Here is a 22,460-nt window from a genome sequence, read left to right as displayed (position 1 = left end):
CGGCATGGGTCGGCCGATTTACGATGACAAGAGAGTCATACTGCAGGCTGCGCTCCATAAGTTTCTAACCGCAAACGGTATTGATCCCTGTTTTTCACATATCATTTGAATTAGGACAGTTCTCAGGCCTTTGTTTTCTTTTCAGGTTCCGAAGCCAAGTGGTTCGGACAGGCCTATTCTAGCCTTACAATCCTTTTAGTCTGTGATTGCTAGTTTGAACAAGAAAGGGAGTTTTACGTGTCCCTTGTCTTCAGAGATGCCTGTTTACTGATTTCCGTTGGACAGGTTTTTCTCAGATTCGCATTACAGGATTCTCATTTTCACTGTCAGTCCTTTCCTCTCGGTCTCTCTTCCGCTCCCACAGAGTTTAGGAAGATCACAGAATATCTTTTTCAAGGGCAGTGGGTGACGTTGGTTCCCTAATGGGACAATTTACTGCTACTATCCCACTCTGTACATTAGGTGGCTTCTGAATATCCGGAGGATCCAGGAGCTTCTGATTCGACACAGATCCACTTTATGCTCCGCATAGACGTTTCTCAACACGGTCCGTCAGAGGATTTTTCATTCCTCGGCACCAGGTACTCTATTCCTTCAGTCAAGTTGCGACGCAATGAGTGGTCGCCTCCATTCCTCTCTGAGCGGAGGACAACAATCTTCTTTCCAGGTCAAGCCACCAGGTCAGACTCCTGGGTGAGGGAACATTCCCCGGAGTTTTGTCAGCTGGTCCGCTGTGGGCGGAAATTTCGGATCGACCTCAGGGCGTTCTGACTGACTCTTTAACCCTTTATTACTCTCGGACGTGAGCTCTGGCGGCAGTAGGCGAGGAGGCCCTCAGGGCTCCGGGGAGTTTTCTGGTTATTCTATCCTGCCTCCTTTTCTATTTCTACCTCATGTTCAGTAACACAGGAGGGGATTATGCGTGCTAGTCCTCTCGGTGGCGCTGGTTGGGCCACGCATGACTTGAAGATACAGATACGCCTGTTGTCAGTAGAGGAGCCTTGGCTCCTACCTCGACTGGACTGTCTACTTCAACAGGCTCCTTTTTTCTCCTTGTTCAATCTTACACTGGTTTCGTTTACCCGTGTGACTGTTCACGAGACCTCCGAAGGGAGGAGTTCCCTAGTTCGGTTAGGCCTACTGGGCCCCGATTTCAGAAGTCTGTTACCTCTTCTCGCTTTTGCCACTTTTGGAAAACTTTATGGGACATAATAAGGATAAAAGGGGTTTTTCCCCCTTCTCCCAGTTACCATTCATCTTTGGTTTCTCTGGGAGGTTTTGCTCTGCTGCGCTTCAAACCACACTGACCGGAATTTTAGGTCTCTGCCTTTTTCGGTTTTCTTCCAAATGAGATTAGCCTAGCGGCCGTAAGTTCGGCCTCTTTTTCAGGGAGTACTCTATTGGCAACTCCCCTGGCTGTGCTTCGGCCTCAGCGGTCGTTTCTTCCAGAGGGGATGTCCATTTTTCATATAAACCTGACACTAGTGTTTTTCAGTCCTCTCTGAATGTTGTCAGGGCTCGCCAACTCTCTCTACAGAGGTCTCAGGCTATTCGATGAAGTGTTTTTCTTCTTTGTTCTGTACGATGCTCCCGTACTAAATAGCCGGGGTCCCAGCATACGCTGGGCAGTTGGATACATTTGACCATCAGACGGTCTTCTTGGCGGTTACTAGGGAGCCTCCGTTTTCCATTTCAGCGCACTTTACGCGCATTGTAAGACCTTCGTGGGAAGCTGCCCGCGGGGTCTCCATGAATATTTTGTCGGGCGGCTACTTGGTCAAACCGACATTCGTTTTGTCAAATTCTACAAGTTTGACACTTTTACGGCCTCTGCATCACTGTTTGGCCGAGCAGTTTTTACAGGACTCTCAGCGCTTTCCCACCCGTTTTTGGGAGCTCTGGGACGTCCCCATTGTAACTACACTCCAGTGGCCCCTAGTGGATGAAGGAGAAATCAGGATTTTGGTACTTACCGATAAATCCCTTTCTCCGATTCCACAGGGGCCACTGGACGCCCGCCCAGCGCTGTTCCTCCTGGTTTTTTGCTTAACGGTTTGCAGATCACCATACGACTGCTTGTTGAGTTCAGGCTAGCCTGGTTTTTGTCAGGTTCTGTTCCAGGTTTAGTTTGTGTTCGCCTGTCACGATCCGGGTATCTGGACGCCATTTCTTACCTATCAGATGCCTCCTAAGGCTGGCTCAGCGCTCCAGGACCGGATCCCATCTGTTATCCTGATGTGCACATTCCCGCATCCTCTCCTGTCTCTCTGGACGCAGTCACAGTAACGCCTTATACATCTGGCATGGCGTCTCCCGCGGCCTCCGCCGCCGTCCCTGAGCTTCTGCATTCAGAGTGGCGATTACGTCAGCCGCGGCCTCCGCTGTGTCCGCGTGGTCGGATGTGCATCTGTCAGCCTGACGTCTCCTGTCTCCGGTGGCCGGCGCCGCCATTACTGTTTTCCAGACCACATGGATTACAATCCAAACTTCCCTCCAAGTGTCTGCATGGGCGCAGCCATCTTGGATTCTGTCAGCTGATCTTTCCTACCAATCCGTTGTCAGTATTATTAATTTGCATAATTGCCTAGCCAATGCCTTCCTTGCTGCAGGTATAAATAGGTTGTGCCTGAGCAAGGAAGGCGTCAGTGCTTTGGTTGTCAAACCTAGTTCCAGTTTGTCTCTCTTCTGTGAATGTCTTCCAGGTTCCAGCTCCTGTCTCCAGACTTCTGCTATAGAGACCCGCACCAGCATTCCATCTGCGGTGTAGCCTGACTCTCCGATCCGTTCTGGACTCACCTGTTTCTAGCTACAACATCACCTGCTTCCAGCTCAGCTTCCAGCAGTGTACAGCTTCTCTTAAAGGGCCGGTGTCCTTTCTGCAGTTTACCACTCTCCACCGGTATTATTATTTCTCCGCTCTCAAATTCTACATTTCATCTACATTGCATCGCTCTCAAGCTTTATTTATTATTTAACTGGTTCCAGCCAGTATCCACTCCGTGCCAACACCTGTCTGGTTCTAACCAGTACCCACAGCAGCATTTTATCTACAGCAGTCCAGCTTTCCCTGGAACACCAGCTGGTACGACCCTGGGCTTTCCTCATTGCTACAGTTGAGCCTGGTAAGGACTTTCCAACTTGCAGATAATAAGAACTGTCTCATACCACCAGAGCTCTGTGGCCCCTGCCACCCTGTAGTACCCAGGAACTGTATTATTATTTCTCTGCTGATTTTTATGTTACTTTTTACTGCTACTGTGATGCATGGAGTTTGTCATAAATAAATATCATTGACTTTTACTCAAGTTGTCGTGGTCACGCCTTCGGGCGGTTTCTCTTCATGTTACTTACATGTCCAGGGGTCTGATACAACCTCCCAGGTTCCGGTACATCTCAGCCCCTACAACTGAGGCTGCCTTCCGTCAGCTCAGGCCCTCAGTTGTGACATCGCCTGGTTTACAGGGTGTCGCTAACCTCCTCTACCTTAAGGTTTGTTTATTACAGCTCTCCTCGGGCACAGTTTTACGTAGACTGGCTTGGAGGGGAGATAGTAGGGGAGGAGCTAGCCACAGTGTGAGAATTTTTAAAGTGCCAGCTCCCAATTACTACCTACTATTTCCCCATTGTAACTACACTCCAGTGGCCCCTGTGGAATCGGAGAAAGGGATTTATCGGTAAGTACCAAAATCCTGATTTCTCTAACATCCGTAAGGGATACTGGGGACACTTATTACGATGGGGTATAGATGGGGTCCAAAGGAGCCGGTGCACTTTACATTTCTTCAACAGGGTGTGCGGGCTCCTCCCCTCTATGCCCTCCCTCACAGCTCAGTTTAGAAAAATGTTCCCTCAGGAGAGGATGCACACGCTGGAGCTCCTGAGTTTTTTTTCTTCAGTTTATTTCTCTGACGTCCTAGTGGATGCTGGGAACTCCGTAAGGACCATGGGGAATAGCGGCTCCGCAGGAGACAGGGCACATCTAAAGAAAGCTTTAGGATCACCTGGTGTGCACTGGCTCCTCCCCCTATGACCCTCCTCCAAGCCTCAGTTAGATTTTCTGTGCCCGACGAGAAGGGTGCACACTAGGGGCTCTCCTGAGCTCTTTGTGAAAGTTTTAGTTTAGGTTTATTATTTTCAGTGAGACCTGCTGGCAACAGGCTCACTGCATCGAGGGACTAAGGGGAGAAGAAGCGAACTCACCTGCGTGCAGAGTGGATTGGGCTTCTTAGGCTACTGGACATTAGCTCCAGAGGGACGATCACAGGTTCAGCCTGGATGGGTCACCGGAGCCGCGCCGCCGGCCCCCTTACAGAGCCAGAAGAGCGAAGAGGTCCGGAAAAATCGGCGGCAGAAGACTTTCCTGTCTTCAGATAAAGGTAGGCGCACAGCACCGCAGCTGTGCGCCATTGCTCTCAGCACACTTCACACTCCGGTCACTGAGGGTGCAGGGCGCTGGGGGGGCAGCGCCCTGAGACGCAATAAATCGATAGAAAACCTTTTATGGCTAAAATAAATGCATCACATATAACTCCTGGGCTATATGGATGCATTTAACCCCTGCCAAAACATACAAGAAAACGGATGATAAGGACGCCGAGAAAGGGGCGGAGCCTATCTCCTCAGCACACTGGCGCCATTTTCCCTCACAGCTCAGTTGGAGGGAAGCTCCCTGGCTCTCCCCTGCAGTCACTACACTACAGAAAGGGGTTAAAAAAGAGAGGGGGGCACAAATTAGGCGCAGTATAAACAATACAGCAGCTATAAAGGGAAAAACACTTATATAAGGTTATCCCTGTATATATATAGCGCTCTGGTGTGTGCTGGCAAACTCTCCCTCTGTCTCCCCAAAGGGCTAGTGGGGTCCTGTCCTCTATCAGAGCATTCCCTGTGTGTGTGCTGTGTGTCGGTACGTTTGTGTCGACATGTATGAGGAGAAAAATGATGAGGAGACGGAGTAGAGTGTCTGTAATAGTGTTGTCACCCCCTGGGGGGGTCGACACCTGAGTGGATGTACTGTTGAAATTGCGTGACAGTGTCAGCTTTGTATAAAAGACAGTGGTTGACATGAGACAGCCGGCTACTCAGCTTGTGCATGTCCAGACGTCTCATACAGGGGCTCTAAAGCGCCCGTTACCTCAGATACAGACGCCGACACGGATACTGACTCCTGTGTCGACGGTGAAGAGAAAACCGTGATTTCCAATAGGGCCACACATTGCATGATTGAGGCAATGGAAAAAGTTTACACTCTTCTGATAATATAAATACCACCAAAAAAAGGGGTATTATGTTTGGTGAGGAAAAACTTCCTGTAGTTTTCCTGAATCTGAGAAATAAAATGAGGTGTGTGATGATGCGTGGGTTTCCCCCCGATAACAATTGATAAATTCTAAAAAGTTATTGGCTGTATACCTTTTCCCGCCAGAGGTTAGGGTGCGTTGGGAAACACCCCCTAGGGGGGATAAGGCGCTCACACGCTTGTAAGAACAAGGGCTCTACCCTCTCTGGAGATGGCCGCCCTTAGGGATCCTGCTGATAGAAAGCAGGAGGGTATCCTAAAATGTATTTACACACATACTGGTGTTATACTGCGACCAGCAATCGCCTCAGCCTGGATGTGCAGTGCTGGGTTGGCGTGGTCGGATTCCCTGACTGGAAATTTGATATCCTAGATAAGGACAGTATATTATTGCCTATAGAGCAATTAAAAGATGCATTTCTATATATGCATGATGCACAGCGGAATATTTGCCGACTGGCATCAAGTATAAGTGCGTTGTCCAATTATACCATTAAAGTGGTCAGGTGATGCGGATTCCAAACGGCATTTGGAAGTATTGCCTTAAAAAAAAAGGGGATGTACCCCAGGTCGCCTCTCAAAATAAGACGCCGTATTATCAGGCGCAGTCCTGGTTGGCAAGCGGACAAAAGGGTTCCTCTTTTCTGCTCGTGACAGAGGGAGAGGAAAATGGCTGCAGAGATCAGCCAGTTCCCAGGAACAGAAACCCTTTTCCGCCTCTGCCAAGCTCTCAGTATGACGCTAGGGCTTTACAAGTTCAGGCACGGTGGGGGCCCGTTCTCAATGAATTTCAGTGCGCAGTGGGCTCACTTGCAAGTAGACCCCTGGATCCTTCAGGTAATATTTCAGGGGTACAAATTGGAATTTGAGACGTATTCCCCTCGCCGTTTCCAAAAGTCTGTTTTACCGACGTCTCCCGCTGACAGGGAGGCAGTTTTGGAAGCCATTCACAAGCTGTATTCCCAGCAGGTGATAATCAAGATACCCCTCCTGCAACAGGGAACGGGGTATTATTCCACACTATTGTGGTACCGAAGCCAGACGGCTCGGTGAGACCGATTTTAAAATCTAAAATCTTTGAACACTTACATACAGAGGTTCAAATTCAAAATTGAGTCACTCAGAGCAGTGATTGCAAACCTGGAAGAAGGGGACTACATGATGTCTCGGGACATCAAGGATGCTTACCTTCATGTCAAAATTTACCCTTCTCACCAAGGGTATCTCAGGTTATGGTACAGAACTGTCACTATCAGTTCAGACGCTGCCGTAGGGATGGTCCACGGCACCCCGGGTCTTTACTGAAGTAATGACCGTAATGATGATATTCCTTCGAAGGAAGGGAATTTTAGTTATCCTTTACTTGGACGATTCCCTGATAAGGGTGAGATCCAGGGAACAGTTGGAGATCGGTGTAGCACTATCTCAGGTAGTGTTGCGGCAGCACGATTGGATTCTCAATATTCCAAAATCGCAGCTGGTTCCGACGACTTGTCTTCTGTTCCTAGGGATGATCCTGGACACAGTCCAGAAAGAAGGTGTTTCTCCCGGAGGAGAAAGCCAGGGAGTTATCCGAGCTAGTCAGGAACCTCCTAAAACCGAACCAAGTCTCAGTGAATCAATGCACAAGGGTTCTGGGTAAAAATGGTGGCTTCCTACGAAGCAATCCCATTCGGCAGATTCCACGCAAGACTTTCCAGTGGAACCTACTGGACAAATGGTCCGGGTCGCATCTTCAGATGCTTCAGCGGATAACCCTGTCACCAGGGACAAGGGTATCCCTCCTGTGGTGGTTGCAGAGTGCTCATCTTCTAGAGGGCCGCAGATTCGACATGCGGGACTGGGTCCTGGTGGCCACGGATGCCAGCCTGCGAGGCTGGGGAGCAGTCACACAGGGAAGGAATATCCAGGGCTTATGGTCAAGCCTGGAGACATCACTTCACATAAATGTCCTGAAGCTAAGGGCCATTTACAATGCTCTAAGCTTAGCAAGACCTCTGCTTCAAGGTCAGCCGGTGTTGATCCAGTCGGACAACATTACGGCAGTCACCCACGTAAACAGACAGGGTGCCACAAGAAGCAGGAGGGCAATGGCAGAAGCTGCAAGGATTCTTCGCGGGGCGAAAAACCATGTGTTAGCACTGTCAGCAGTTTTCATTCCGGGAGTGGACAACTGGGAAGCAGTTTTCCTCAGCACGACCTCCACCCGGGAGAGTAAGGACTTCACCCAGAAGTCTTCCACATGATTATAAACCGTTGGGAAAAACTCGACAGGTATTGCGCCACGTCAAGGGACCCTCAGGCAATAGCTGTAGATGCTCTGGTAACACCGTGGGTGTACCAATCAGTGTATGGGTTCCCTCCTCTGCCTCTCATACCCAAGGTACTGAGATTGATAAGATGGAGAGGAGTAAGCACTATATTAGTGGCTCCGGATTGGCCAAGAAGGAATTGGTAACCGGAACTTCAAGAGATGCTCACGGAGGATCCGTAGCCTCTACCTCTAAGAAGGGACCTGCTCCAGCAAGGACCTTGTCTGTTACAAGACTTACCGCGGCTGCGTTGACGGCATGGCGGTTGAACGCCGGATCCTGAAGGAAAAAGGCATTCCGGATGAAGTCATCCCTATCCTGATCAAAGCCAGGAAGGATGTAACCGCAAAACATTATCACCGCATTTGGCGAAAATATGTTGCGTGGTGCGAGGCCAGTAAGGCTCGACGGAGGAAATTCAACTGGGTCGATTCCTACATTTCCTGCAAACAGGAGTATCTATGGGCCTGAAATTGGGGTCCATTAAGGTTCAAATTTCGGCTCTGTCAATTTTCTTCCAAAAAAGAACTAGCTTCAGTCCCTGAAGTTCAGACATTTGTTAAAGGGGTACTGCATATACAGCCTCCTTTTGTGCCTTTAGTGGCACTTTTGGGATCTCCAGGTGGTTTTTGGGTTCCAAAAGTCACATTGGTTTGACACACTTAAATCTGTGGAGTTAAAATATCTCACAGAAAAAGTGGTCATGCTGTTGGCTCTGGCCTGGGCCAGGCGCGTGTCAGAATTGGTGGCTTTATCCTGTAAAAGCCCTTATCTGATTTTCCATTCGGACAGGGCGGAATTGAGGACTCGTCCTCAGTTTCTCCCTAAGGTGGTTTCAGCGTTCACCTGAACCAAACCTATTGTGGTGCCTGCGGCTACTAGGAACTTGGAGGACTCCAAGTTGCTAGACGTTGTCAGGACCCGGAAAATATATGTTTCCAGGACGGCTGGAGTCAGGAAATCTGACTCGCTGTTTATCCTCTATGCACCCAACTAGCTGGGTGCTCCTGCTTCTAAGCAGACTATTGCTCGTTGGATTTGTAGTACAATTCAGCTTGCACATTCTGTGGCAGGCCTGCCACAGCCAAAAATCTGTAAATGCCCATTCCACAAGGAAGGTGGGCTCATCTTGGGCGGCTGCCCGAGGGGTCTCGGCTTTACAACTTTGCCGAGCAGCTACTTGGTCAGGGGCAAACACGTTTGCTAAATTCTACAAATTTGATACCCTGGCTGAGGAGGACCGGGAGTTCTCTCATTGGGGGCTGCAGAGTCATCCGCACTCTCCCGCCCGTTTGGGAGCTTTGGTATAATCCCCATGGTCCTTACGGAGTTCCCAGCATCCACTAGGACGTCAGAGAAAATAAGAATTTACTTACCGATAATTCTATTTCTCGTAGTCCGTAGTGGATGCTGGGCGCCCATCCCAAGTGCGGATTGTCTGCAATACTGGTACATAATTATTGTTACCAAAAAATTCGGGTTATTGTTGTAGTGAGCCATCTTTTCGAGAGGCTTCTCTATTATCATGCTGTTAACTGGGTTCAGATCACAAGTTGTACAGTGTGATTGGTGTGGCTGGTATGAGTCTTACCCGGGATTCAAAATCCTTCCTTATTGTGTACGCTCGTCCGGGCACAGTATCCTAACTGAGGCTTGGAGGAGGGTCATAGGGGGAGGAGCCAGTGCACACCAGGTGATCCTAAAGCTTTCTTTAGATGTGCCCTGTCTCCTGCGGAGCCGCTATTCCCCATGGTCCTTACGGAGTTCCCAGCATCCACTACGGACTACGAGAAATAGAATTATCGGTAAGTAAATTCTTATTTTTCTAGTTTGATATTTTCAGGAAAGCTGTTGGGCAACCGCTTACCTGCACCTTGGGACACTGGGGGGGAGACCAACACCGGTCTCCTGGAGGTGCTGAGTCGGATCCCACTGACAGGACAACGGTCCTGAGGGTCAGTGTACCGCAGGCATTGCGCTCTCGCGCACACACCCGCAGCACGCCCACACTGTACTGGGGGTACAGAGCCTGAAGGTCGACAGAGTGGTGAGTGACAACTGGGGACCCCGCTTGCACGAACGCAAGGTGGGCATACCCCGCATAAACTGGCCAGCGATAGTGAAATTGGGTGTCAGTACCTTAATTTTACACTGTTGGGGACATTTGCCAGTATAACTATATGTATAGCTCCAGCGCCATTGCAGGGGGCGGAGCTTCCTCAGAGTTGGACCAGCGGCTTCCTGACGCCTTTTCCTGCACTCACAGCGCTGCTGCAGGACTGCCAGCTCCTCCAAGTGATCCTCCACGGCCAGACATTGGTACAGGGGTGTAGTTAAGGGGGAGAGCCCACTGTGGGACCCTTGTATTAGGCTCCGCACTGTACACTAAATTGCCTCTCTCCTAGCAGTTCAATTGTTAGTTTAAGGCTAAATCAGATGTGCAGCAATCCTTTTTCTCTTTGCAGAAAAAGGTACAGGTCGCATTTCCTGACTCAAAGGAACTGGATGACCCTTTCAGGGAACCATGGGTTACTCCTGCTAAGAAATTCCAGGTGTCAAAAAAATGGATGGCCGCTTTTCTATTTGCTCAGGAAGGGCGTAAGGTGTCGGAAACCCCCCCGGCAGTGGACGCCTCAGTGTCACGCCTGTCTAAAAAGTGTTAGTTCTGCTAGTTCCAGTGGCCACAGCCTTAAAGGAACCTGCAGATAGGAAAATAGAAGCAACTTTAAAATCTATTTATGTTGCGGCGTGGGGCATCCCAAAAGCCTGTTATTGCGGGTTGTTGGGTGACGCACGCTATACACACTTGGGCTGGGAACATTCAGGAGGGCCTCGCAGGGGATAAGTCCCTGGCCGACTCTGTGTTGCTGGTTCAGCATATTCAGGATCTGCCCACTTCCTCTGTGATACAATCAAAGGGTGTTATTAATGCCCGTACCTCTACCATGGCGGTCTCTGCACGCAGAGTGTTGTGGTTACGCCAGTAGGTGGTGGACACTGAGTCTAAAAACAGTGTGGAAGCCTTACCCTTCACAGGTGATTGGCTGTTTAGAGGTGAGTTAGACAATTGAATTTCAAAGGCGACCGCTGGAAAGTCCACGTACCTCTCCTCTGCTGCTTCGTCAGCAAGGCGCTCTTACACTGGACCTTCTCTGCTTTTGGACAGCGCGCTCTAATGGTAAAGCCAGAGGTGCCTCAAGGTTCCAGAGGTAAGTCACGTAAGCCTGCTACCACAGGATCTCAGGACCAGAGCGTTAGCTCTGGCTCCTCAAAACCCTCAGCATGACGGTGTCCCTCTGCTCCAGAGGGATCTTAGGGTGGGAGCTCGTCTGAGATTCTTCAGCTCCTTTTGAAACGGCTCCTGCCAGGACGCCTGGGTGAAAGACCTGATCTCCCAGGGCTACAAACTGGAGTTCGACAGTTCTCCGCCTCAAAGGTTTTCAAATCGGGTTTACCGACTTCAGAAACCATGTGCCTCACCCTACGGAAGGCCATTCAAAAGTTAGTCCAGACCCAGGTCACTGTTCCTGTGCCACTTCAGCAACGGCATGAAGGATACTATTGCAGCCTTTTTGTGGTACCAAAACCGGACGGTTCAGTGAGGCCCATTTTAAACCCATGTCTGTGGGTTTTCCGGTTCAAAATGGAGTCTCTGAGAACAGTGATCTCAGGTCTGGAGGAGAGGGAGTTCTTGGTCTCTCTGGACATAAAGTACACCTACCTCCATGTCCCAATATTAGGCCTACCTCAGGTTTGCTGTGATGAAGGAACATTAACAGTTCTAGGTGCTACCCTTTGGCCACAGCCCCAAGGGTTTTCACCAAGGTGATGGCGGAAATTATGTTACAACTCAGGATTCAGGGGGTGAACATTGTCCCCTACCTGGACTATCTGCTTATAAAAACAAGGTCAAAAGAAGTACTGCTGGACAGCATCTGCTGCACGACATCCCTGTTGTCACGCCACGGTTGGATTCTGAAATTTCTGAAATCCCACCTGGAGCCAACCCAACGCATCCAGTTCCTCGGGATGATACTGGACATGGGCCCTCATTCCGAGTTGTTCGCTTTGTTGACGATTTTCTCTATATTGCGATTAGTCGCTTACTGCGCATGCGCAATGTTCGCAGAGCGCATGCGCTTAGTTATTTTACTCAACAGTTAGGTATTTTACTCATGGCATTGCGAGGATTTTTCTTCGTTCTGGTGATCGGAGTGTTATTGACAGGAAGTGGGTGTTTCTGGGCGGAAACTGGCCGTTTTATGGGTGTGTGTGAAAAAACGCTGCCGTTTCCGGGAAAAACGCGGGAGTGGCTGGAGAAACGGGGGAGTGTCTGGGCGAACGCTGGGTGTGTTTGTGACGTCAAACCAGGAACGAAACTGACTGAACTGATTGCAGTGGCAGAGTAAGTGTCGAGCTACTCAGAAACTGCTAAGAAATTTCTATTCGCAATTTTATAGAATCTTTTGTTCGCAATTCTGCTAAGCTAAGATTTACTCCCAGTAGGCGGCGGCTTAGCGTGTGCAATGCTGCTAAAAGCAGCTAGCGAACGAACAACTTGGAATGAGGGCCATGGTGGCTCAAAAAGTTTTCCTACCTGGGGACAAGGCGAAGGCGCTTCAGGAGTTGGTTTGAGTACATCTTTGCACCCGTCTGTTGGGAAAGATGGTGGCCTCCTTCGAGGCCATTCAGTTTGGCAGAGTCCATGCAAGGACTTTCCAACTGGATCTCCTGAAGAAGTGGTCGGGTTCACATCTGCAGATGCACCAGGTCATTTGTCTGTCACCACAGGCCAGGATTTTCTTCTGTGGTGGTTGCAACCCTCCAACCTATTGGCAGGGCGGAGCTTCAGGATCCAGGATTGGATTCTCGTGACCACAGACGCCAGTCTTCGGGGCAGGATTGGATTCTCGTGACCACAGACGCCAGCCTTCGGGGCTGGGGTGCTGTTACCCAAGGGGCACAGTTCCAGGGCAGATGATCAAGCCTCGAGGCCTGCCTTCTGATAAACATACTGGAACTCAGAGCGACAATGCTCTGCTGCAGGGGGCTCATCTACTCCATGGTCAAGCCATTCAGGTTCAGTCAGACAATGCCACCGCAGTGGCATACGTCAATCGACACGGAGGAACGAAGAGCATGGCCTGCATACGGGAGGAATCCACGATACTTCTCTGGGCCGAAAGGAATGCGAAAGCGGTGTCGGACATTTTCATTCCAGGAGTGGACAACTGGGAAGCCGACTTCCTCAGTCGATACGATCTCTACCCAGGAGAGTGGGGTCTCCATCCGCAGGTGTTTCAGATGATAATGGATCTGTGGGGACGTCCGCAGATCGATCTGATGGCCTCGACTCAACAACAAGCTTTCGTGATATTGTTCCAGGATGAGGGACCCTCAGACAGCAGCAGTGGACGCGCTGACAACACCGTGGGCTTACCGGCTGGTGTACCTATTTCCTCCAATTCCGTTGCTCCCTAGGATTCTAAAAAGAAACAGAAGAGAGGGAGTACAGTCAATTCTCATTGCCCCCGACTGGCCTTGAAGGGTTTGATACGTTGATCTTCTGGCCATAGAAGACCCCTGGGCCTTTCCACTATGGGAGGATCTTCTTCAGCAAGGGCCGTTCGTCTGCCCTGACTTATGGCGGCTTCGCTTGATGGCATGGTGGTTGAGCGGAACATTTCTAGCTAAGAAGGGTGTTCCGGATAAGGTAATTTCCACCATGGTTCAAGCCAGGAAGGCTGTCGCGTCGAAGCATTACCACCATATCTGGAAACGATACGTCTCCTAGTGTGAGGGCCGAGGGTATCGGGCTGCAGTTTTCAACCTGGGGCGCTTTTTGCGCTTCCTACTGGCTGGTGTGTATATGGGCCTAAGGTTGGGCTCCATAAAGGTCCAGATCTTGACCTTGTCCATCTTTTTCCAGAATAAATTGGCTGCTTTGCCTAATTTAGACGTTTCTGCAGAGTGTCCTTCACATTCAGTCTCCCTTTGTGCCTCCCACGGCTCCTTGGGATCTCAACGTGGTTCTAAAATTTCTACAGTCCTCTTAGTTTGAGCCTCTGATGTCGGTTGAGGACAAGTACCTTACGTGGAAGACGGTTATGCTCTTGACTTCTGCGTGTTTCGGAACTGGGTGCTTTGTCCTGTAGGAGTTCCTATCTACTCGTCAACAATTCCTGCCAAAGGTGGTTTCTCCGTTCCACCTGAATCAGCCTATCGTGTTTCCGGCGGCTTCAGCCACTTCCTCTCTCCCTGAGTCCTTGAATGTGGTGCGAGCCCTGAGGATTTACGTCAAGAGAACTTCTACTGTCCGGAAATCCGATTCCTTATTTGTCCTCTATGATGCTCACAAGAAAGGTCTTCCTGCTTCCAAGCAGTCCATTGCCCGTTGGATTAGGCTTACTATTCAACAGGCATATGCTTTGGCTGCCTTACCTGTTCCTTGGTCTGTCAAGGTCCACTCTACCAGGTCTGTGGATGCTTACTGGGCGGCTGCCCGTGGTGTCTCGGCCTTGCAACTGTGTTGGCCCGCTACCTGGTCAGGGACAAACACGTTTGTCAAGTTCTACAGGTTTGATACCCTGACTACGGAGGATGTCCAATTTGGACATACGGTGTTGCAGGCGTCTCAGCATGTTCCCACCCGTTCTGGGAGCTTTGGGACGTCCCCATCGATGTTAGAGAAAATAGGATTTTAATTACCTACTGGTAAATCCTTTTCTCTTAGTCCATAAGGGATACTCAGTGCCCCCCTCTATGCTTCAACTTTTTCCTGCAAGTTATTGTTCTTGTGTGAAGTTGTTTTTGTCAGCTGTTTCTGTTTTCACTAGCAGTTGCTAGTTTGTTGTTTTTCTGTGTGCTGGTTTGTTAATCTCACCCCTCGTGTATTGTCATGTTTCCACCTCTCAAGTATGTCCATCTCCTTCGGGCACAGTTTCCCTAGACCAGGCATCGAGCTGTTGAGAAACTACGCTTCCCAGCATGCCCAGACACAGCTTTAGCATTCACTGACAGCAAAACTGTGTCAGGGCATGCTGGGATATGTAGTTTCACATCAGCTGGAGGGCCGCAGTTTGCCTGCCATAGACTGAGCTGTGAAGGAGGGCATAGAGGGGAGGAGCCAGCACACCCTGTTGAAGAAATTGCACCGGCAACCTTGCCCCTCGTCTATACCCCATTGTAATAAGTGTGCCCAGTATCCCTTATGGACTACGAGAAAAGGATTTACCGGTAGTTAATTAAAATCCTATTTTTATGCGTTTCATTATAATTTGCACACAAAAAATTGTATACATCTATCAAATAAAATCACATACAGGTTGAGTATCCCATATCCAAATATTCCGAAATACGGAATATTCCGAAATACGGACTTTTTTGAGTGAAAGTGAGATAGTGAAATCTTTGTTTTTTGATGGCTCAATGTACACAAACTGTTTAATACACAAAGTTATTAAAAATATTGTATTAAATGACGCTCAGGCTGTGTGTATAAGGCGTATATGAAACATAAATGCATTCTGTGCTTAGATTTAGGTCCCATCACCATGATATCTCATTATGGTATGCAATTATTCCAAAATACGGAAAAATCCGATATCCAAAATACCTCTGGTCCCAAGCATTTTGGATAAGGGATACTCAACCTGTATTTGTTTTGAGTTCCCTTTCCTACAAGTTCAATTGAAAACATCAAAACACTTTCTTGCCTGTTTTTATTTGCCATGTGAGGAGTCATACACCAACTAATAGTATTTTTTTTTTACATTTAAAGTCCTTCTGGAAGACACAAGGTAGAGTTTGTGTGGATGAGTCAGTGACCCAGAGAGAGATGCACCTCCCGCCTAACATGTTGTAGACGATTAAGAAGAAATATGGTGGCGATAATAAGTAAACTAGAAAATACTTTTTATATTGTATGATTGTAGTTCTAGAACCTTTCTTACAGTAGTGGCTTTATGTAATCCTTAATGGTTTTAGTCTAAGTGATCTGTTGCAAAACTCTAAATCCCTTGTACTGTACATCTTTTATTTGATGTCTTATAGTTAAGCTTGATTGATAGGGATCCAATTTCCGAAGCGCAGAGTGAAGCTGAGGACAGTGACGATATGTCAGACTTCATAGTACGAGATGACGAGGAGAATCCAGATGAGGAAGTCGGGTGTCAGGATCTGTTTGCGAAACATAACCTTTCTCAGTGTAAGCGTTCATTGTTAATCTATTGATAAAGTTGGAAATAATTTGTCTTTGACATGTGACATATAGTAACTATATATATATATATACTGTAGTATATATATATATATATATATATATATATCCTGTACATTAGCCCAGATCTGTGACTTTGTGCCTCATTTGCTGACGCTGGGCGGAGTCACAACACTGGGCGGAGTTAGTCAAATGAGTCACAGATCTGGGCAAATCTATAGAAGACTAGGAGCAGAAGCAGATAGTATGGGCATAGCACAGGCAGGAGTGCATACCTCCCAGCTTTCTTCAGGCAGAAACGGGTGCATACCTCCCAGCATTCTTCAGGCAGAAGGAGGGACACACGCGCGGCAAAAAGGGTCGTGGCCAACGAAAAGGGGGGGTGGGTTCGCGGAGGACCCGCGATTGTCCCGTTTTCGTCAGTGAGGGGGCATGCCCAGCGCTCTGTGAGCTGCTGGCATGCCCCCAGGGCGGATTATGAGTCCGGGAGGCCCAGGGCACTTGAGACAGGGGGGCCCTATCTCATTGCTGTGCCTGCTGTGCGTCGGGGGCGTGGCCTAATTGTGGCCACGCCCCCTTATGCAAATTCCGGGAATTGTTTTTTTTGTTTTTATAGGATTTTGGACCCTCAGTAAGGGGTAAATCCAGAGGGGGTGGTCGCTCTCCCCTACACACCCGCACAGGCAGAAGAAAGCAGGGAGGCTGCTGCCTCCCTGCAACACCACAGACTGCCAACACGCAGCAGCATGTGCTGACTGTAGCACAATGCTGTTGCTGGCAGGACGGGGGAGCTTCAGAGCTGGGACAGAGCTACTCCAGCCGAGGGGCCCGTAAAACTGTGGGGCCTGCGGTACGTACCCCCCCCCCCCCTTAATCCGGCTCTGCTGCCGGACCCCCCCTTAATCCGTACCCCCTGATGCCCCCTCTCCCTCTGTGTCCACTAAATAGACGCAGCGAGTACAGGAGCTTCGCAACTCCTCCCACCCACCCCCCTCTGCAGGTGGGACAGCGAGACAGACCCCAAAAAATAGGACTGTCCCGCGAAGATCGGGACAGTTGGGAGGTATGGGGGTGTGTGAGGGGGTATGCCGTACAGACAGACGGGCACCGGCTCACTGTGTGCTTGACCCCCCCACATCAGCATACTCAGCAGGGTCTCTCTGGTGCGGAGGAGCGTCACTTTCTGGCACACTCCACACTTCTTAGCTGCAGTTTTGTGGGGCACCTGCCGCTGTGCAGTTTCTGTACTGCCTCTGTTATCTCCATCCCCGGCAACCCCACCGCTAGCTGCAGCGCTGCCGCCCGCGGTGAGGTGCGCCAGCTCTTTCTAACACTTTAGCCGGTGGGCAGCGCTGCAGAAGTCCGCGCTGCTTGCAGACTCCGACCCCCTCCTCCCTCCAGCCGCAGCGTCTCCTGGGGGCTAACCAGTCACTCCCAGTCTTCCCTTACCACAGTGCCCGGCAGCCGTCAACCCTATCCTGGCCCTGTCACCCCTGTCCTGGCCATGTCACCCCTGTCCTGTCCCTGTCATTTCTGTCCTGGCCCCGTCGCCCCTGTCCTTGCCCCGTCACCCCTGTCCTTGCCCCGTCACCCCTGTTCTGACCCTGTCACCCCTGTCCTGGCCCTGTTATGCATACCCTCCAACTACCTTTTTGGCAGGTACAGTACCCGCAGCGCCTCCAGACCCCTCCCCAATGCACCACACCTCCGCACCTTCCCCTCCACCACATGCGGCACTCCACCCCTCCCCCACACGCTGTGCCTCCAGACCCCCTACACCACCCGCAGCACCCACTCCCCCGCCCCTCCACCACCCACAGCACCTCCGGGCCCCCTCCACCGTCCACCCCCTATATATGTCTCCCCCCACACCTACCCCCCCCCCCCCCCCCCTCCACCCGCAGCATCTACAGACACCCTCCTCCATCTGCAGTCACCCCCCTCACCCACCCACGGCACCCTAGCACCCACCCGTCCACCACCTGCAGCACCTCCGGACCCTCTTCCCCATCCACCGCACCACCCGCACCTGCCCCTCCCCCACCCACGGCGCCTCGGGACCCCCTATATTGGCTGTACACACTGGCCGACGGACCCGTGATATATCACCCATTCAAGAGAATGGCCGATATATCGGCCAGTGTGTACCCTTCTTAAGTCACAAAGCGATGCGACGAGGACGCACCGGGAGACTGTGCTGATTAATGTGATATGTGACACTTATATATATCTGTGTGTGACTGAGTCAGTATGCGGATCACAGTGGAACTTGTATTGGTAAAAAGCTGTGGCTGCTACATTGTAGCACTTCATGTACAGATCCAGACTCACTGGCACACAGATGCCCTACGCTAGCAGAGTTTCAGGGTACCTGGCATGCTGAGAGGGGCTGTTTGGCGCCAGTGTAGTATTGAGACTCCTCTGTAGATTTAAAAGCAATCTTGCCATAATATCCTTTTAATCTAGGACACCTTTGATTTACACAGGTTCTGTGCAGAGGCAGTGAGCAGTGAGCTTTCTGTCTGTGACTGCAGTTTGTGAGTAGTCTTGGGCAGAGACAGAAGGAAGAGTCACTAACAGATGGGCCATGGGTGGGAGGCGCTCGTGAGATTATAAGTGGGACGTGGGCTATCCAGTCACTTCACCAGCAGTATGGACATTTTTTATTTTTTTTAACTTCCGGCACTTTCCATTTGGGATTACTGACACTCCGGACAGATGCTCTGATTTCCGCAATGTCCGGAGTAATCCTGAATGGGTGGTCAAAAGTGTTATATAAGATGCCTCTAAAGAACTAGAACTAAACATCAATATACACACACCATAAACGCTTTAATAAGTGCAGGGCTATTACTCAAACATGCCATCTATTTCTATGTAAATCATAAATAAACTAATGCTATATTTCCATTGAATAATAAAAGCATGCTTTTATATTCTGCATTTCAGTTGCCTGCAGTGACCTGCACTCTCACCTTAAAAAAGTGATTAAGGCATTACTAATCAATAAAGTTGATAGTAAGTTTCTGGGAACACTGTATGGTAAGTAACTCTATTTTCCAATAAACGTGGCCTAGTTTCCATAACTCTTTATTAGTTTCTCTTAGGAGGGGCGGTGATGCTGTTTACTGGAGAGCACAAAGTTTATGGGTTCCATGCTGGCGAGCAGCAGGGTCCCAGGCTGCAGTAGGCACTGCCACCATTCTGCGAGATTCATAACACTAGGGGCGGGATGTAATGGAGTCCGTGATCGCCGGACTTGCGGGATTCCGGACGATCTTGGACGTTTTTTCTTTTTAAAGTGCTATCATTTACAAGGCAAAATCATGCAGATTGCAAGATCACATGATCAGGGCTCTCTCGTCTCCTGTCTTGTCAGCTCCCACTTCATCATCTGTGGATGCTTGTATCATACGCACTGTATTGCAGTGCCGTAACTAGGCATTGTAGCACTGTGTGCAAGAAACGGCATTGGTGCCCCCCTCCCCTCTTATGTAAAATAGGGGCAGTGCGCGACGTAGCTGCGCGCAAAAAATATAGGGGAGTGGCTTCATGAGGAAGGGGTGTGGCTACAAAATAATACCAATTCATACTACGGTGCACAGTAGTATCCATTATTCAAATTACGCCGCACAGTAGCGCCACTACACCAGGTAGAGCCCCTTTTACACATTACGGCAGCCAGTCCCCCTTTTTACACATTACCGCAGCCAGTCCCCCTTTTTACACATTACGGCAGACAGCGTCCCCCTTTTTGCACATTATGGCAGCCAGTACCCCTTTTTACACATTACGGCAGACAGCGTCCCCCTTTTTACACATTACGGCAGACAGCGTCTCCTTTTTACATATTACGTCAGACAGCGTCCCCCTTTTTACACATTACGGCAGACAGCGTCCCCCTTTTTACACATTACAGCAGACAGCGTCCTCTTTTTTACACATTACTGCAGACAGCATCCCCTTTTTACACATTACTGCAGACAGCGTCCCCTTTTTACACATTACTGCAGACAGCGTCCCCTTTTTACACATTACTGCAGACAGCGTCCCCTTTTTACACAGTACGGCAGACAGCGTCCCTCTTTTACACATTACGGCAGATAGAGAGATAGATAGATAGATAGATAGATAGATAGATAGATAGATAGATAGATAGATAGATAGATAGATAGATAGACAGAGACAAATGGATAGATAGACAGACAGACAGATACTTACCATCTCTCCCCGCTGGCTCTGGCAGTCAGGCTCCTCGGTGCATGCAGTCAGGCAGATCCTGGGCAGGGGAGGAGGAGGGAGGGGGAATCGAGAGCTGCAGCAGCGCAGTGTAATTGGTGGTGGCGCCGCTGCAGCTGTCCCTCTCTTTCCGCATTGGCTGGCCTCCGCCGCTGTGAATGCTGGGATGAGGGAAGCACATCTCAGCATTAACAGCAGCACCGGCCAGCCAATGCGGAAGGAGAGGGACAGCTGCAGAGGCGCCGCTACCAATTACATAGCGCTGCTGCGGCTCTAGACCCCCACCCTCCTCCCCTGCCTCCAGAGCTGCTCCTCTCCTCCAGCGTGGCGCACACAGCACAGGCGGCTTGTAATGAGTCAGTTTGACTCATTACAAGCCGCTGACATAGAATGCTGGCCGTTGCGCCCTCAGGGCGACTGCGCTGTGTGCCAGGCACACCTGGCACACACGTAGTTACGGTTCTGCTGTATTGCATGTCCTGCACAGAACTTTCCTATCTCCCACCTATCACAGTACATGTCGTGCAGCATCATGCTTCATGTCTTTCTATGTGTGTATTTATGCCTTCTTTTCATTTCCTGCGGGCGAGATTTAATTAGCCGCAAGGTTCTGGGTTGTCTGGGCATATAGAGGTACAAGTGAGGTCTCCCGCCCACTTTGTGCGCAGCAACACGTCACCCGTGAGACTGATGAAACCTCGCCCTGAACTGTCTATGTCTTGGTACTATGCTCTATTTCCCCGCTGTATGATTCTGCAGAATTTAGTGGCAGCGAGTAAATAAACAATAATATTAATAATTTCTGTTTATGTTCTCTATAGAAGGAATAAGGGAAAAGAGATATGCTAAAGACATGCTGAAATCACTGAATTACTTAGAGGAACGTATCATAGCGCCTCGCCTTGAGAAACTCACTACCAGCTGTCGCTGGTGCACATCTTACAAGGTACGCTCTAAACTCCGCCTCTCTCTCTTCCTTGTTTTTTTTCAAATAAGTTTATACATTTTACAAACACAACAATGGCCTCATTCAGATGTGGTCGGTCCTGCGCCCCCATGCAGCAAAGTACCGTACATGCGCGGAACCCTTTCTGCGCATGCGCGAACGGGTCCTGCGATACAGGATGTAGGACATCATCAGACTGTCAGTGATTTGTGAAAACAGAGGCGTGTCGCCGCCGTGTAGGGGGAGGGAAGAGCCCAGGATCCCCTTGGTTAGATTGAGATTCCTGGCCTTTTACAAGGATCTGCGACGTGCGGCTTGTACGTCCACACGGGAGCCGCTAGTTGCCTGATGGTGTCGCAGTGATCCGATGCTGCATCCTGGGACGCAGCTCGGATCACTTCTGCAGCAGGAGGCGTCTGCTTGTAATAGACTCCTCCTGCTGCAGCGCCATACAGCGCTATTACTGCTGCTTCCGAGGAAGTGATAGCAACTCCAGCCACATTTGGTTGAGGACTTCTAAGTGCAACTGTCCTATAGATAAAGTACCAACCAATCAGCTCCCAACTGTCAGTTTCCAAAACACAGCCTGTAACATGGCAGTTAGGAGCTCATTGGCTGGTATTTCTCTGACGTCCTAGTGGATGCTGGGAACTCCGTAAGGACCATGGGGAGTAGCGGCTCCGCAGGAGACAGGGCACATCTAAAGAAAGCTTTAGGATCACCTGGTGTGCACTGGCTCCTCCCCCTATGACCCTCCTCCAAGCCCCAGTTAGATTTTCTGTGCCCGACGAGAAGGGTGCACACTAGGGGCTCTCCTGAGCTCTTTGTGAAAGTTTTAGTTTAGGTTTATTATTTTCAGTGAGACCTGCTGGCAACAGGCTCACTGCATCGAGGGACTAAGGGGAGAAGAAGCGAACTCACCTGCGTGCAGAGTGGATTGGGCTTCTTAGGCTACTGGACATTAGCTCCAGAGGGACGATCACAGGTTCAGCCTGGATGGGTCACCGGAGCCGCGCCGCCGGCCCCCTTACAGAGCCAGAAGAGCGAAGAGGTCCGGAAAAATCGGCGGCAGAAGACTTTCCTGTCTTCAGATAAAGGTAGGCGCACAGCACCGCAGCTGTGCGCCATTGCTCTCAGCACACTTCACACTCCGGTCACTGAGGGTGCAGGGCGCTGGGGGGGCAGCGCCCTGAGACGCAATAAATCGATAGAAAACCTTTTATGGCTAAAATAAATGCATCACATATAACTCCTGGGCTATATGGATGCATTTAACCCCTGCCAAAACATACAAGAAAACGGATGATAAGGACGCCGAGAAAGGGGCGGAGCCTATCTCCTCAGCACACTGGCGCCATTTTCCCTCACAGCTCAGTTGGAGGGAAGCTCCCTGGCTCTCCCCTGCAGTCACTACACTACAGAAAGGGGTTAAAAAAGAGAGGGGGG

The 22,460-nt window shown here is 50.0% G+C and overlaps 1 protein-coding gene across 2 annotated transcripts in view; it reads left to right on the top strand.

Annotated features, from left to right (window-relative positions):
- Nucleotides 1-22,460, top strand: part of CCDC82 (coiled-coil domain containing 82) — a 178,644-nt gene that overhangs the window by 107,646 nt on the left and 48,538 nt on the right. For both annotated transcript variants that reach the window (XM_063951491.1, XM_063951492.1), the window contains exons 3-5: nucleotides 15,664-15,817; nucleotides 18,779-18,871; nucleotides 20,890-21,014. In XM_063951491.1, coding sequence (XP_063807561.1) covers nucleotides 15,664-15,817; nucleotides 18,779-18,871; nucleotides 20,890-21,014 — 372 coding nt within the window. The remainder of the gene's footprint in view (nucleotides 1-15,663; nucleotides 15,818-18,778; nucleotides 18,872-20,889; nucleotides 21,015-22,460) is intronic.

The sequence above is a fragment of the Pseudophryne corroboree genome, chromosome 2, assembly GCF_028390025.1.
Source record: "Pseudophryne corroboree isolate aPseCor3 chromosome 2, aPseCor3.hap2, whole genome shotgun sequence".
Taxonomy (NCBI): Eukaryota; Metazoa; Chordata; class Amphibia; order Anura; family Myobatrachidae; genus Pseudophryne; species Pseudophryne corroboree.
Note: the sequence above shows the minus strand (reverse complement) of the source record. Positions and strands in the feature narration are given on the sequence as shown.